Source organism: Agelaius phoeniceus, chromosome 1, assembly GCF_051311805.1.
Source record: "Agelaius phoeniceus isolate bAgePho1 chromosome 1, bAgePho1.hap1, whole genome shotgun sequence".
Lineage (NCBI taxonomy): Eukaryota > Metazoa > Chordata > Aves > Passeriformes > Icteridae > Agelaius > Agelaius phoeniceus.
Genome location: NC_135265.1, coordinates 93048798 through 93064357, shown reverse-complemented (window position 1 = coordinate 93064357; position 15560 = coordinate 93048798). Strand labels below are relative to the sequence as shown.

The 15560-nt window shown below is 41.8% G+C and overlaps 2 protein-coding genes across 9 annotated transcripts in view; one reads left to right on the top strand and one right to left on the bottom strand.

The window, feature by feature from the left end:
- Nucleotides 1-2815, bottom strand: part of LOC129129332 (uncharacterized) — a 19071-nt gene extending 16256 nt beyond the window's left edge. For 2 of the 3 annotated variants that reach the window (XM_054647144.2, XM_077183312.1), the window contains exons 1-3: nucleotides 2121-2258; nucleotides 1382-1458; nucleotides 455-523 (exon numbers count right to left, since the gene is read on the bottom strand). In XM_054647144.2, the coding sequence (XP_054503119.2) occupies nucleotides 455-523; nucleotides 1382-1432 (120 nt within the window). In that variant the 5' untranslated portion in view covers nucleotides 1433-1458; nucleotides 2121-2258. Of the gene's footprint in view, nucleotides 1-454; nucleotides 524-1381; nucleotides 1459-2120; nucleotides 2259-2676 lie in introns of those variants that run through there. The other variant, XM_077183311.1, reaches the window with a different exon arrangement.
- MSANTD3 (Myb/SANT DNA binding domain containing 3) lies at nucleotides 2364-15560 on the top strand. Of its 6 annotated transcripts, XM_077183337.1 has the most exons (4): nucleotides 3196-4382; nucleotides 5933-5985; nucleotides 8787-9232; nucleotides 10538-15560. In XM_077183337.1, exons 3-4 carry the CDS (start codon nucleotides 8818-8820, stop codon nucleotides 10945-10947), a joined length of 825 nt encoding a protein of 274 aa, XP_077039452.1. In that variant the 5' UTR covers nucleotides 3196-4382; nucleotides 5933-5985; nucleotides 8787-8817; the 3' UTR covers nucleotides 10948-15560. The 6 variants fall into 6 exon arrangements, with proteins under 6 accessions (XP_077039461.1, XP_077039439.1, XP_054501595.1 ...); XM_077183346.1 differs by lacking the exons at nucleotides 3196-4382; nucleotides 5933-5985 and adding an exon at nucleotides 2364-2417; XM_077183324.1 differs by adding an exon at nucleotides 2890-3180 and having other exon boundaries at nucleotides 4264-9232.

The following is a 15560-nucleotide window of genomic DNA, read 5'->3' as shown; positions in this document are numbered from 1 at the left end:
AATTACCAAGTTATCAACAAAAAAAAAAAAAAGAGAAAGGCACTTAAGAAGTCAAAAAACAACAATGCAAAGTTTTCATTATATATAAGCTCAATTAATACCAACAGCATAAACTATCTCAGGTGAACATGAAAATTAAAAAAGAAAAACATCCCTTTTCATTCTGGAGATTGTCTATGATTTAAGCAATTCCATTTTCCCTTTATCAACAGCCATGTATTCTCATGTATTGTCTTTTCTAGACGTAAAGTTGTAACATCTTCTGACAGGGCTAACGTACAAAACCACGTTCTACTTTATCATTGTAGACAAGACAGTAAGTTAGCAAAACTAGTTAAATATCTGAAATTGTATGTTTCACCACCACAATAAAAACTAGATTTCAAACCCCATAATCTATTGTTAAATAAATTGATAAAATCTGACAAAAAGTGCATTCAAAAGCTCATCTTACCGTCCTGTGTTTTGCTCCAAGGAAATGAGTCTGCAGGTTTAATGCAGAAGAACACCAGATTTTGCAAATCTAGATTAAAGAGAAGTATTTCTAGCATTGCACACAGACCAAAACAAATAAAATACCACTGATATCAAAACAGATCTACTATCAAATTGTTGGTATAGCTTAAGTTCTACAAAAGTACTACTACTTCAAAGACAAACTAGAGCAGCCTCCTGAAACTGAATTTTTTAAGGCTCCAAGACCACTAAAAGACAGTGAAACGAACCAGAGTCTCCACACCATGTAAGAATTTCAGATGCTCCAGAACTCTGCCGCTCTCTCATAACACTTTCTGGGTGGGCATGTGTGGATAAGTGAAGGCAGATCCAAGACCTTCCTCACACACTCTAGAAGAAGGGTGAGCCATAGGCAGGGCATAATTGTGACAAGCCATGGCACCTCACCTGGGGTGAGCCTGTTCCCCTCAGTGCTGCATCCACACTTACTCTGATCAGCTCAGGGCCTGCCTCGCTCCCTTTGGAAAACTTCCCTATCACAGCTGCCTTATGCCTGGGCCACTTCACAATGGGAGCAGATTAAGTTTAAATTCACATGAATGAACAGCAGCAGCCCAAATATTTTCTTCTCCTCTAAAAATCCCAGTGTGCTTTAAAGAAATAGCAATAAAGCTGACAACTAGGGGAAATCAGGATTTTTTGTTCTGAACAGGATCTACACTTAATCACCCACTAAAATGAATGCCTTTATTTAGAAAAATAATATTATTCACTTTAATAAGCAATTCTTAACACACAGCCAAGTCAAACATGACAAAGTCACCAAAATAAATTCAGGTCCAGTGCTATTTACCAAGCTTGCTCAAGAGGAAAAAAAAGCACATTCACACTTGGTTTAAGTACAACTTTTAAAGTGAATACTTACATTGCAGTAAAAGGGGTTTATTTGCTTCTTTATTTCACTTTCAGGGTCCATATTCAGTCTTTAGACGATAAAAAACTCTAGGAAAATTGCAGAAAGATTGCAAACCGTTGTTTGAGCTTCACAAAATTATTTACATTTTTGATCCGTCTGAGGGTTGGGCACATTCCAGCTTTATTATGAGTCTCGCTTTGAGTTGTATTCAACCTTTAAATTCCCAGGCTAATGATCCTATTTTCAACTCGAGAGCAAAACTGCAGCATGGAAAGAAACAATTGTTCTCCGCGAGCTTCCCTCGGGAAACGTCAACGTCACCAGAAGATTACGCAGAACAAAAACTAATGAAACAAAAACTAATCCGGAGCATTTCAAGCTCCCCCCTTCTTTCCTGGGATAGGACTGCGCGCACGGGCTGGGACAGATGACAGACAGACAGACACCGGGAACTGCCAGCTCGCAGTGCCGGGGGTGTGCCTGAGGAACAGGAGGCACAGGCGGGGTTCGGCAAGAAGGACACGCTTCCACCCGGACCGCGGCGGCCAAGGAAAGCGGGAGGAAGAAGAGAGGGAGGGAATGGAGCGAAGGAAGGGAAGCAGGAAGGCCCCGAAGCTCCAAACCCCACGCCAGGAGCGGCGCAGGCGGCAGAGCGCCCTTCCTGGCACTTCCAGCCCACCGGGGCGGACACAGGCGCTGCTCCCGCCGGAGCCGGCAGACCGCCGGGCCGCCGCTGCCCACAACTCACCGGCGGGCCGGGCAGCGTTCGGAGCCCGGAGGAGCTGAGGGCGCTCCCTGGTGCCGCACCGGCACCTGCCACCGACCCGCTCGCGGGCGGGAGGTGCGCCACGCCGGGCGCAGTGAGGCACGGAGGGGTGGCAGGAACCCCGCCGGGCCGGACACGGCACTGAGCGGTGCCGGCGGGCGGGGACGGGAACGGGATCGGGAACGGGAGCAGGGCGGCCGCGGCAGCTCCCGGCCCTTCCCGCGGCCGCCGCTGGGGGCGCTGGCGCGCAGGCGCGCGGGCCGCCGGGCGCTGTCGGAGGTAAAGCCCGAGCTGGGTCCGCGGCCGCCGCACCGGGGCGGGGATTGGGGAATCCCCGCTTCGCTCCGGGGCCCCGGGATCGGGATGCGGATGGGCACGCCGCGCCAGGGACGTGCGTTCCGGGAACTCCCCCGTGCCCGGTGCAGGCGGGACTGCCCACCCCCTTCCTGGCGGCCGCCCGGTGTTCGCACGCCGCTCCCCACAACACACACATAAACGCGCATTTCCCCGCGGCCACCTCCCCACAGCTCCGCCGCACCTGCGGGCGGGGATCGCCCGGGCCGGGTGTCCCCGCGGCACACGGCGGTGTCCCCGCGGCACAGCAGTGTCCCCCGCGGGAGAGGCCGGCGCCGCGGCGGGCGGGAATCCAGCGCGGGGTTTGCGGGGAGCTGGAGGGAGCGGTGTCGGCGGCCTGCGGGCGGGGAGCTGAGGGAGGCGGGGAAGCAGGGAGGGAGGGAGGCAGGCAGGCGAGAGGCGCTTTGTTACGAGGAGCCGGCGGGGCCGCAGGGTGGGGTTGTCCCCGCCGCCGGCGCTGGTCCCCGCGGGCGCTGGGTGACAGCGGCCGAGCCCCCCCCACCGCCGCGGCTGATGCGCCCGCACCGCGCCGCAGCCCCCGCGCCCGCCCGGCGGGGAGCGGCCGCCTTTGTGCAGCCGGGACCTGCTCTCCGTTCTCCTTCAGGCAGAAGAGGAGCTAGCGAGGAGATTAGAAAAAGCCCACCAAGCTCGAGTTAATGTTTGAGAAGTTCGGGTGCGGGAGAGTCTGGTAGGATTCCTCTATTATGCCTATTTTTGGTGAATTTCAGGCAGTCGTTCGCAATAACAACCTGCGTCCATTACCTTGCTTGCGGGAAGTGCTTTGGATGTCCTCCATAGGTAGCGGGATGACCCGCTTAAAATCTGTGTGTATCTATAGTGTAATATGGTCCAGGTACATATATATTTTAATACATTTCCGTGTATAACTGTATAAAATCTGATAGGAGAAATTTGGGTAAAGTAGTGTGAATTTTACTAATAGATGATCTTGTTTGTTTGCTGGATGATCCATGATAACTATTCATTTGTATTAAAACGTAGGGGGCAAGCACCCAAGGAGGTGGGATTTTTAAAAATCTGATTAAAACACATTTTCTGTATAGATCTCATTCATATTTGCAATGTGCTCTTAATTACCTACTGATTTCAAGTCTCAAGGTAGGCAGGGTCAGGCCTGGAACACTGATGGAAGCTTGGTGAGGAAAACCAAGGAAACATTTGAGGAAGCAGAACACTGTTTACTGCTGCTTCTGTCATTCAAACGAAATATAAACCTGTTGTGACTAGTTTGGGTCATTGCATTTCCATGCCTTTCTTTCATCCTCAAGCACTGGATGAAAAGGACAGAATTATGTTTAATTTCCAGTGTTGTTAATTACTAGCTATGTTTAGAGCTTCATCTGCAATTTAAGTTAGAGATGTAAATTTTATTTTTATCAATCTTTGAATATTTCTGGTAGTAATTCTGTTGGCACTGGTCAGTGCACTTCATTTTCACCCCATAAGTGATCACAATTTGCTAACAAACACTTTTCTTTGGGTTTGGTTAGTGTAATCTTTTTAATATTTGGGATAAGTCTTCCACCATAACTTTCTCTCTGCATTTTCTTGTGCCTAAAAAACATTTCATGGACTAAAAATGCTCACACAACATAGCAACCTAAACTGATTTTTTTTCCTTTTACTGTGCTGCTTTGCAACTGATTGGAGCTTGGCTGTCTGTTTACATGTGTGCAAGCAAAATAACACATGTGTGTGACATATTTATGAACAGATGTGCTTTTCCTAACTTCTGTAATTTTTTTTCAAGCTATTCTTTGAGCAGATCACATCACGTGCCTTATAGCCTTTAAAAGAAGAATGCTGCACAACATTTCACAGTAAAGATGAGGAGCTGAGAGATACTTCTGTTATCTTAAAGTGATAGAGGTTTGTGTGAGAGGACAAATGCTTAGGACACTGCTTTAAGGCAAGTTGTGAATTGAGCCATGCCAGGAGAAGGTATTTAGGATAAAGGGCTTTCTTGCTGCATGTGTCTTGGAGCCTAGGCACCTGTAAGAGTGGGAGAAGCTTCCCAGTCTTTGTTTCTTAGAATTTACTCTGCAGCTGTCCTCATGTGCCCACACAAATCAATCCAGTTTACGAGATGAGCTATGCACAATAAACTACTTTGATTTCAGCACAGATTCCTGCTAAAATATATCCCAGGCATATGTCCTGGAAGGACTGTTTAGCCTCAAAATGGAAATTCTGTGGGCTTGTGAGTCCTTTCTCATATTCTGCAGAGGAGCCAGTGGGCAGCAAGAAGGTGAATAATATGCATAAAGAAAAAAGAGGTGAATATAAATACATGGTGGTGTTCTGACACAACTTCGTGCTATTCTAACTTGTCCTGACATCTCAGAGAGCTTTCTTGTTCACCTCATTGCAAATGGGCAAATTGAAGAAAGTAGGTTAAGCATGTAAGATCTTGAGAAGAGTCTTCCAAAACTCTTTTCTTATATGTATTAGACTGCCCACACCAGTTTTTGACTTCCTTTATACATCCTAGATCATAATCCTGGCTTCTTCACAGAAAGGACACAAGTGCTGTGTGTCTGTTTAGGAAACAAATACTGGGAATGTGATTAGTGGAAGAAAAGATGAATATATTTTTCTCAGAGTAGAACTTATCTTTCCATTCTTTAATGTTTAATATTTGAACTTACAACTGGGGGTCTCAAGCTACAACAGTAAAAATAATAGAAGTAAATGATAGTGTGGTATGAAAATGATACTTAAATTTGCTCCATCCGTGAAAGATGAACTTTTATTCTGGTACATAATGTGTTAATATATCGGAAGTCATATTTATAAATGTTTTAGATATTTACTGACATCAGCTGATTGCTGATTTACTGACTCAGCTGATGGCCAGTCTGTGGAGCTAGATATTTAGCACCTGGAATCCTAGTAACGTTTTGAATGTACTCTCCAAAGTTCTGAAAATCCTGTTTTTCTAAATAAAGGGATTTTCTAAACATAAACATGTAATGTTTTTTTTCATCTGAGGTTCTCTCACCTTTTCAAAACTAGAAGTAAGATTTCCATGTATCAGCAGAAGGTAGAATCAGTCCTTTCTGATCACATGGAATGATCCTGGCTTTTCAGGGTCATAAGGTATTGGGCCTCACAACGTGCTGGTGGGACTGCATTTCATCCCATTCCTTGGTGGAATTGAGGTTAAGATACTGAACCAATATTTAGTCCCAAGAATTTCATTTCAGCATCTGTCCAAAGCAACTGAATGGTTTGGAATGGTGCAATAAGTATGGAAGTAAAATGGATTAGTAGATGCACTCTATTCCATTCTAGGTCTCTTTTATCTTACATGTTTGCAGAGTGATTTCATGGAGTGAAATTGCCAGTTTTCAGTATCTTTGCTAGGATGTCAATTTCCTGACTACTTTTTTTTTCTCCTAATTTGTGTTTTATTTAAGGAATTCCTGAAGCAGCTGTACACCTCTATTAGACCTAGGCATTGTAATGACTGGTATGCAATGAAAGACGTTTCTTTACTTACACCTAATTTGTTCTTTGGGTTTATGACTGTTTAAGAATTCCTGTCACCAGCATGGGGGGTCACTTAAGTTTTCACAGACCATGAAAAATAACTTGACACAGCGTGACAGAGGAAATACTGGATCAAGAAACTGTCTTCCTTAAACTCAACCACCCAACTCTCTTCCTTCTTCCTCCTTTTGCTTTCATGCAAAGTAAACTAGCTCTTCTATGAGCAGTAGCACTACTGCATTTTGTTTTCCTATGGATCTTTCCCTTAGTCCCCTAGATGCTGTCTGTTGCAAAAACTTCAGCTCTCCCATGTCCTTGTGCAACCAGGATTTGGTAAGAGAGAGCAGAACTGTGACTATGCAGGACCCACATAAGTGCCCAGAAATAATCCAGACAAGCACTGACAGAAGGTGCAAACCAAGTGTTTGCTCCTTTTTCAGTAGGGATACAACTTAGCTACTGACTTGACCTAGACTGTTACTTACTTCTGTTCACTTTGCTTCAGTTTTGCTATTCCAGGCTTTTTTCCACTGTGTCCCCTGTTCTTTGACTCCTTTGTTTTACTGGCATCATGGTTTAACCCCAGCCAGCAACCAAGTACTGTGCAGCTGCTTGCTCACCCCTTGCCCCCAGTGGGGTGGTGAGGGGAATCAGAAAAAAAAAAAGTAAAACTTGTGGGTTGAGATAAGAACAGCTTAATAATTGAAACAACATAAAATATAGTAACAATAATAATACTTGTAGTAGAGAAGAGAGAGTGGGAGAGAGAGAAAGAGAGGAAGAAAACTCAAGAGAAACAAATGATGCACAATACAATTGCTCACCACCTGCAGGTCTCGGCCAACTCCCTCCTCATTTATACACTGAATGTGACATTTTATGGTATGGAATATCCCTTTAGCCAGTTTGGATCAGCTGTCTTGGCTGTGCTCCTTCATAGCTTCTTGTGCACCTGCTCTCTGGCAGAGCATGGGGAACTGAAAATTCTTAACTTGGAATAAACACCACTGAGCATCAACTAAAACATCCATGTGTTATCAGCATTAGTCTCTCTAAATCTGAAATACAGCACTGTACTAGCCTCCAGGAAGAAAATGAGCTCTGTCCCTGCTGAAACCAGGACAGCTGGGCTTTGTCATATTCCATGGGCTACTCAAGAGCGCCACTGTTTATATGCCAGGCTTGGGTTTTCATTTCGCTATGATCTTGTCTGTTAGCCTTCTTTATAAATATAAGTAGTTACCTTTACTGAAAGAGATGAGAATAACTGTAAGTACTAAGATGTTTGGAGGAAAGGAACTACAAGGATGGCACAAAGTCCTAGTGTGGTGGAGTTAAGGAAAAATATATTGAGAAGAGGAAACCCGATGGTGATATCTAGTGCACCATTGAAGAAGGTTATAAGAGAAGTAGTAGAAACAATAGGCAAAAGACTAGAAAATTCATTTTGGGAGAGTCCTAGACTGTTAGGAATATGAACCAATTATCTTATAAATGTATCACTGGGTTTAATGATTAAAAACAAAAGAAATGAGAGCTAGGCAGCATTTCTGCCCAAAATCTAAAAGTAGTTTGGGCTACACAGTTACAGCAGAAAGGAAGGGGGAGAAAAGTGTGAAAAAATAGAAGAAGCAAAAATATATTTTGTTTCACAGTCGTATGTTGTTAAGTCAAGGCAACACTGCTTGTTTTGGGTTTTTTTTTTTTGGTTTTTTGGTTTGGAGCTTTTTGGGGTTTTTTTTGTTGTTTTTTTGGGGTTTTTTTTGTTGTTGTTTTGGTTGGTTGGTTGGTTGGTTTTGGGGTTTTTGTTGTTGTTTTTTGTGGGTTTTGGTTGGTTGGTTGGTTTTTGTTTTGTTTTTGTTTTTTTAAATGGCCATGAATTCCCTATTATCACCTACCTTTTTCCTATTGACTAGGTAAGTGCTGGGCTTGAGAAAAGAGGTGGTTGCTGACATGGTGTAAGTGTATAGCAGTGGCTGTGTTAAAGCCAAAACTCTTTTTAGCCTGTTTGTTGGCTCCTGAGTGACCAGCAGCACAAGTGCAAGGAAGTACCACACATGCAGGGCCATCAGTCAAGGTTGAAGGACCTGTGCCTTCCGCGTGGTTGGTTTCTGTTGTTGCTTCTTGTCTTCTTGCAACTCTTGCTGCTTCTCAGTATTGTAATACAGGTCAGGATCCTGCTGCCTGTTTGGTATCAGCCAGGAGGGCATGGAGCATGGGGGGGAACAGAGCTGACAGGTCTTTAAAAGGACAACTTCTTACTATCATTGCTCATACACCTTTCAAATATTGGAGAGAGATGGGAGAAATTATTATACACAATCAGCAAGGAGAGAGGATGGTATTTTTTATACCAAAAAAATAAAAAACCCAAACATGCTGAAGGTGGCTTCAGACATAAATCTGAAACTAGAGAGGGCTGAGTTTTGAAATTTGTTCCTAACTTGAGGGCTTGAAAAACTTTCTGGGAGTGAGAAAGTGCAATGAACAGGAAAACAAGATATTAAAAGCAAGATACTAAGTAAATAGTGAGTATTTTGTATCCAGACAAATTGTAACAAAGACAACTATTCATTATAGTCTACTTCTGGCACTGTGTATCCACTAAAGTGGCAACACAAACCAGCATGTAATTTTATTTTATCTTACCTGATCATTCCATTATGTACTCTAGAACTATTCACAAGCTATTCTAGAAAACCAAATTGATCAGAATCCTGATACTGCTACCAGTTCTAACTTGTGTATCTTTTTTTTTTTCTTTCATTGTTGTTTCCGTAGGAATTTTGGCTTCTTGGAGAAACAGTAGAAAATGCAAAACGAAATAATAAAGCCTGCTAAATACTTCTCAGAAGTGGAGAAGAGTGTGCTGCTTGCATTAGTTGAAAAATACAAATACGTGCTTGAATGTAAAAAAAGCGATGCAAGAACTATTGCTCTGAAACAACGCACCTGGCAAGCACTGGCTCACGAATATAACTCACAGCCCAGTGTATCACTGCGAGACTTCAAACAGTTAAAGAAATGCTGGGAAAATATCAAGGCACGGACAAAAAAGATAATGGCACATGAGAGGCGGGAGAAGGTAAAAAGGAGTATTAGTCCACTTATAAATACTCACATCGTAGGGAAGGAGAAGATTGGAAGCATAATGCCTGAGCAAATGTACTTTTTGCAGAGCCCACCAGAAGAAGACTCTGAATATCAGCCTGATGCTTCTAGTCAAGGTATAAATGTTGCTGTAATGATGCAAGTAGTATTGTTTTGTATGTGATTTTGCCAGTGATACTTTTTCAAATCTCTCCACTTAGCTGTGACTGCTGGATATAGAAAAGTCATTTCAGAGCTATGATATTACAAGGCTGTGTGTATTTCCCAAGGCCTACAGGAGTTAAACGGGTGTGAGATTTTTTGCAGATTTTTTTCATCCCTTTTTGACATATCTGCTGCTTTGTGGCAAGCATCACAGTTGCTATCATGCTGGCTTTCCAGAGAACAGTCCCAAGGATATCGTTATAATTTTTAAAGTATCATTTTTCTGGTTTAAAAAAAAACCCCAAAACTACCAGCAGCAAATTGATACACAATTGCCTGCTGCAAGAGTTCCCAGTGGTCTTTCCTCCTTTGTTTTCAAGGACTAAAAAGAGTATGTGGAGCCATATTTCATGCTGCAGTCCACACTGGAGAATGGCCTTTCTGAAAAAGTTCAGCACTACATTCTTCTTTGTTTGGCAAGCATCCCCAGAAGGAATAATTCAATACCAGGAGGGAGGGTGGCTGCAACAGTTTCTTGCAAATTTTATGATGTCAGGATCTCACACAGAAGACTGTCCTTGCTCAAAAGACAACAGCAGCTACATTGTTAGATAACATTCTTAGAATGCCTCTTTTATAATTGTATTTACCATAATTAGTCATTTGGATTTGGATAGGAATGTATTTTGAGACCCTCATTTGCAGTGGTAACTGTTCTGTTCCCTGCACAGTCTCTTTTATTTCAGAAGAATTGGTAGAGCCTTCTTAAAGTTAGAATAATGTGATATTTTTCCTAAAAATAAACACTACTATATTTACAGTATCTGCAGCAGAAATAAGGAAAGAATAAAAAGTGTTCTTCCTACTGTTCCCTTGGTCTTTTGATATTCATGTTGACACAGCTTCACCTGGCACTCAAATCTTTTATAAAATATTGCAAGTCACATATGGATTTAGCTTAAATGGCTGCATTAAGATTTAGCTCCAGGCTCAGCCATCTAAATTTAGGTGTCCACTTACAAGTGTCTGCATTCACTTTAGTCTTTTGAACTCCCACTATAGCCTTGGAGGTCTTTCAACAGAGCTCCAAGTGGTTCTGTTCAGCCCATTATGTCCTTAGTATTCTCAGCAGAACTGCCTTATGTAGTGGCTCCTGTGCTTTGCTACTGGAGCAGAAGCTTTATATGCACATGTCAGTAACTTATATTTTATCACATTTCTGTTTCTTTAAGGAAGGGAAGAGAATACTATAACACTTTTTCTTCTTTGGTTTGCAGAGTCATTTGTTGTGTCCAACAGAGAACTTTGTGATGAAGACAAAGAGCTGGTACATTTTCCAGTATGTGAAGGCACCTCCCAGCCTGAGCCTTCATGTTCTGATGTCAGAATAGCAGCAGATAAGAACTACAGAAGTAAAGCATCTCAGGAAAGTGCTCTGAAAAAGATGCATGAGGAAGAACATCATCAGCAAATGTCGATTTTGCAACTCCAGTTAATCCAAATGAATGAAGTTCATGTGGCAAAGATACAGCAAATAGAAAGAGAGTGTGAGATGGCTGAAGAAGAGCACAGGATAAAAATGGAAGTGCTAAATAAAAAGAAAATGTATTGGGAGAGAAAACTGCAGACCATTACAAAAGAATGGCCTGTATCATCCTATAACAGACCCTTTCCTAATTCACCTTAGAACATAGAAGGGCAGAGAGTCAGTCTGATTTAGCACATTTATGAGTAACACGCACTGGAAAGAGGGTTTTCTACTGTGAATGTACAGTGACAGGATAGGTGCCTGGCTGATAGTGAACACACAATGACTCTTAATATTTAGGGAAACAGTGGTATAGTTCACCAAGAGGAAAAACTATTGTTTAATAATTTGTAGGTAGTTCTGATTTGTTTAACTCACACAGATGCACAGTGTTCTAAAATGTGAACATATTTTTTCCTCTCAGAACACCCTTGATCCTTGTGAAGTTTAAGGTACTCTGGGTATTCTTACATTGGGAGTTCATAAGAAAATTTAACAGCTTTAAACATCAGGCTGTAGTGTTTGTTTGATTTCTATCTCTTCCTATCTGCCATTTCCCACATGAAGGCAAGGGTTGGAGTTGCTCTCTGCTATTGAGACAAAAGGTGATGGACAGCTATTAGTTGGATCATTATGCTGAAGCTTAGGGAAAATAAGCTGGTTAATACAGTCCATAACTTATTTTTCATAGAAGATGTGAAAATGAAGGATGTAGCAAGAGGGCCACTGTAGTAACAGCCCTCTCCTTCTGAAGAACAGTAATGGCTGGCTGACTGAGAGGATGGTTGTGGAATGGCCCTCCAGTTGTTTGAGCCTTGACACTTGAGAAGTTAAAAAGAAGGTGACCTCTTCCTCAAAGGCCACTGTGCTTTTTCTTTCATATCCAGGCCCATCTTGTATTGAAGTAGAATACCCAAATAGGAGGCTCAAATGCTGCTGCAGCACTGTGTGCTGTTCTCCTGAAGTCATTCTGAGGGGAAGAGCTTTTTAAGAATTCACAAAGCTCTCAAAATGCAGTGAGCCAGCCAGTCCATTGGCAAAGTCTCCCTCTATTTTCCTATGCAATACTTGATGGTGTAGCAGCTAGCTTGATTATTTCTCCTTAGCTAGAAGAAAAGACTAAGACTCACCCTCTTTTCCTTCTCATAGGGTGGAAAGCAGTTCAAGGGAATCATTCTTGTGTTGAAGCACTGCTGTTTTGTTTTGTTCTGTCCCGTGTGTTATGGTGGTGTGTTTCTTGCCTTTGCTGTCAGTGAGGGGTGATGGACACGATTTGTATGAAGGCATTCACATGAAAGTCCCCACAGATTTTGGATGTCCAGAATGGTAGATAGTAGGAAAGCACAAACAAAAATAATCTTTACCCTGGCAATCATTTATTCTAGTGGGGCAAGAGTTAAGAAAATGTGAAAATGCAGAACCCTGCAAGGATTCATAAGAACTTCTGGTGTTTGAAAACCTGTTTTACAGGAAGGTGTACAACCATCATTTGAAGCAGTGAGAAAAATGAACAAAACCATAAATTTTCATTGAAAAATCTGAATATCACATTATTCAATAAAGTTTTTCAGATCATGACTGCTGAGGGCGAATCCATACTGTGAACAATGTGTTCAAAGCAGAGTATGTTACATGGCATACATTCCCAGCTACACTCCTATCTCTTTCCCTGGATATCCTTTCTGGTGGAGTGAGTTCCTTTTGGTTTTGTTTTGGATTGAGTAGGGTTCTGTGTGTGTGTGTATGTGTGTGGTTTTTTTGACCTGCTTTCACTGCTGGTGATTCATCTTTGTTAGCACTGCCATTATCAACCACAGGACTCACTGTGGTTAACAGTGTGGTACCTGTGTTACTTCCTTAAATGTGCTAAAACCAGCAATCACAATGGGAGCTGTTTATTACAACTCATTTTATATGACAGAGAAAAAAAATATGCTGGGCTGCTGCAAGATTAAAAAAATAGGGCCTGGGTGGAATCTGAAGACAGATCTTTTTGACCACAAACTCAATATTCTTATAAATTGGCTGTGTGAAGAAAGTCCAGGAATTTCAAAGAAGGATGTTGTTATGGGCACTTCTATTTTTCTGCTGAATCAAAACACTTTGGAAGGTATAATAACAGTAGAGGCAAAAGAAAAGTAAACAGAAGTAAGGACCTTGTTCTGAGATTGCATTCTGCGGTCTAGAGGATGAGTCAGTTTGACTGGCTGTGACAATTGTTCAGGCACCATCCAGAAAACAAGGATAGGGAAGACATTTGTCTTAACCAATTAAAACATTTGTCTTAAACTTCTGTACTCAAAGTGAAAGTAAATGAAAACCAGGTGTTAGAAGGTAATGAATGGAGACAATTTCATCCCTGTGAAGAGGGCAAGAATAAAGAGACAATCCAGGTCTAGATAGCCCTGTGAAAATGATGAAATAGTCAAAGAGGATCTTACAACATGTGAGATAAGGGTAGCTTGAACTCCTGAAATTATATGATTGCTCATGAAAGATTGTTTTATTTTTATATTTAAAAATCCTTTAAAATAAGCATGTTTTCAAGCTGTGCTAAGTGGATAATGCCTTGCTTCTTGGTATATTTTCTTATTCTAAGACCAAAAGTTATAGTTCTTAGGCCGAACAATAGACCCTTTTAATTCAGGTTCTATTTACAAGAAAGAAGATCATAAGAGAAATATTAGAAAGAGCCAAGATGAAGGTATGAAAGAAGGAATGATCATCACATGCATAGGGGAAGAATGGGAACGTTACACCTAACATAAATTATACAAGAGGGTTTTGTGGTATGGACAATAGATCATTCACAGGTGACACAAGCTCTTGCTTTCCCATTTGTAGTTGACTGTTGGTTGATGTAAAATTGGGTGATAAACACAGAAAAATGTAAAAGCTCAACAGGAGGAAGTAATGTATCTCCTTGCCATACTTTGGCTTTATAAAGTGATCAATGTGATGAAATTGAAATTACTTGAGAAATTACTTTTGCCTTTATTGTTGTTGCAATTACTCCCTCTGGTAGTAGAGTTTATCTTTACTTGTGTTTGACTTTCTTATATGTAATATAGCCATCTCAGATAGTATGTCCATTTGTTTCTCTCTCCTTTTTTCTATCTTACAGCATTCGAATACTTTCACATAATTGTATTTTCCTGTTAACCATTTGGCCAAGGAATAGATGCATATTCTCCAGGTTTTTCCACAGATAGAATACAGCAGTATTTTAAGAAGAACATGCCTGTTCTTTTCTGGATTTGCTATAAAACTTTTCGTCAAGAATGAACTTAAAAGATACAGGGCCAAATGATCCCTTCTTAACTCCATACAAAAGCATGTACACCAGATACATAGTGGCCATTGTCTCAGCCTCTGTAATCTTAGGAAGGAAAACAAGGGCCTTCTAGAAAGGTGTGATGAATTCCTTTATGCTCCCCAAATTAACATGAACCTAGCTTCAGGTGCTGTCTTTCCTTGGAGGTAATCTAATTTCTTGCCTAGTATAAATTTTTCATGTATTGATTTTTTTTTCCTCGTACATTTTTTCCTTATGTTTCTGTTCACCCTTAGTTTTTTAACCAGCAATATGAGCAGGGAGGGGGTTTCATTCAGATACATGTGTTTTCCTTTTTCCTTCCTCTTGCCCAGACCGCTCATATCACAGCATTTGAACATGAAATGTTCACCATCTACCATCACCTTCCCTTTCCACAGAAAGCATGGTTAGTTACCTTTTCCACACAGCTGCCAGTACATTCTGGATTCTGCACGCAGGCCAGGAAACATATTAGAAGATTTTGAGGAGAGGTTAGTACTGAGAAATGGAGAGGAGCATTTCCTCCATTCCAGCTCCATGTAATTTGGGAGGACACTCTGTGACCATGATGTCCTTCATCAAGACCAGAGCTAATGCAGGGTGCTGAAGCTGTGAAATTGATTTTGATTCTTCCTAAATCTTTGGGATTCTGCAGAAGTTAGGTTTGAGGTTTCCTGGTAAAAAACTTCCTTCTTCCTTGGTAGTTGAGGAGTCTCAGTGGAATCCTTTCACAGCTCCTCAAATGAAAGTTATTACCTTGACAAACAACACGTCTATTCTGCTTCTTCTGACATCTATTCTACTTCTTTCAATGCCCAGGCTGCTTTATCACCAGATAAAGCAGGAGCTTGCTGCTTGCCACAAATCCTCTCTCTGAAGCTCCTTCCTACACTACAGGGATGTGTTTAGGCAGGGTTGAAAACACAGCCCTTCCCAGGCACTGCTCAGAGAAGTGATCCTTACAGAGCAGGTGTACCTGGTGTGGCTGAACTCAGCCCTTGGATTTTGGGCTCAGCACTCAGACTTTGAACTATTGCTGCTCAGGGTTGCAATTTTCCCATTGCAGCCCTGTGGCCAGAGAAAGAGGGATGGTTCAGGGCTGCCTTTTTCTGAGCATATAGTGCAGCTGAGGATGTTGTGCTGAATTTTGTTTAATGAGCATTCATCTCTGTACCAAATTTTAGCAGTCTCCCAAGTATTTGTATGATTGCATAGGTATTTTCGATGATCTTTTGCAGATTTTTTTTTCTGGTTGTAGTTACAGTAGCTTTTATGTGTCCTTTTCCTTCCTTTTTCTTCCCTACTTGCATTATAATGTTCCAGTTTTGTTCTGAATCTCTGTGGTTACAGTCTCTACAAGCACACTTTCATGTAGTATCATGTAGCATCATGTTTTCAGGTATTTTTCTCATTATGACATTGAAATAATAAACTGCTACACGTTTGTATTTTGTTA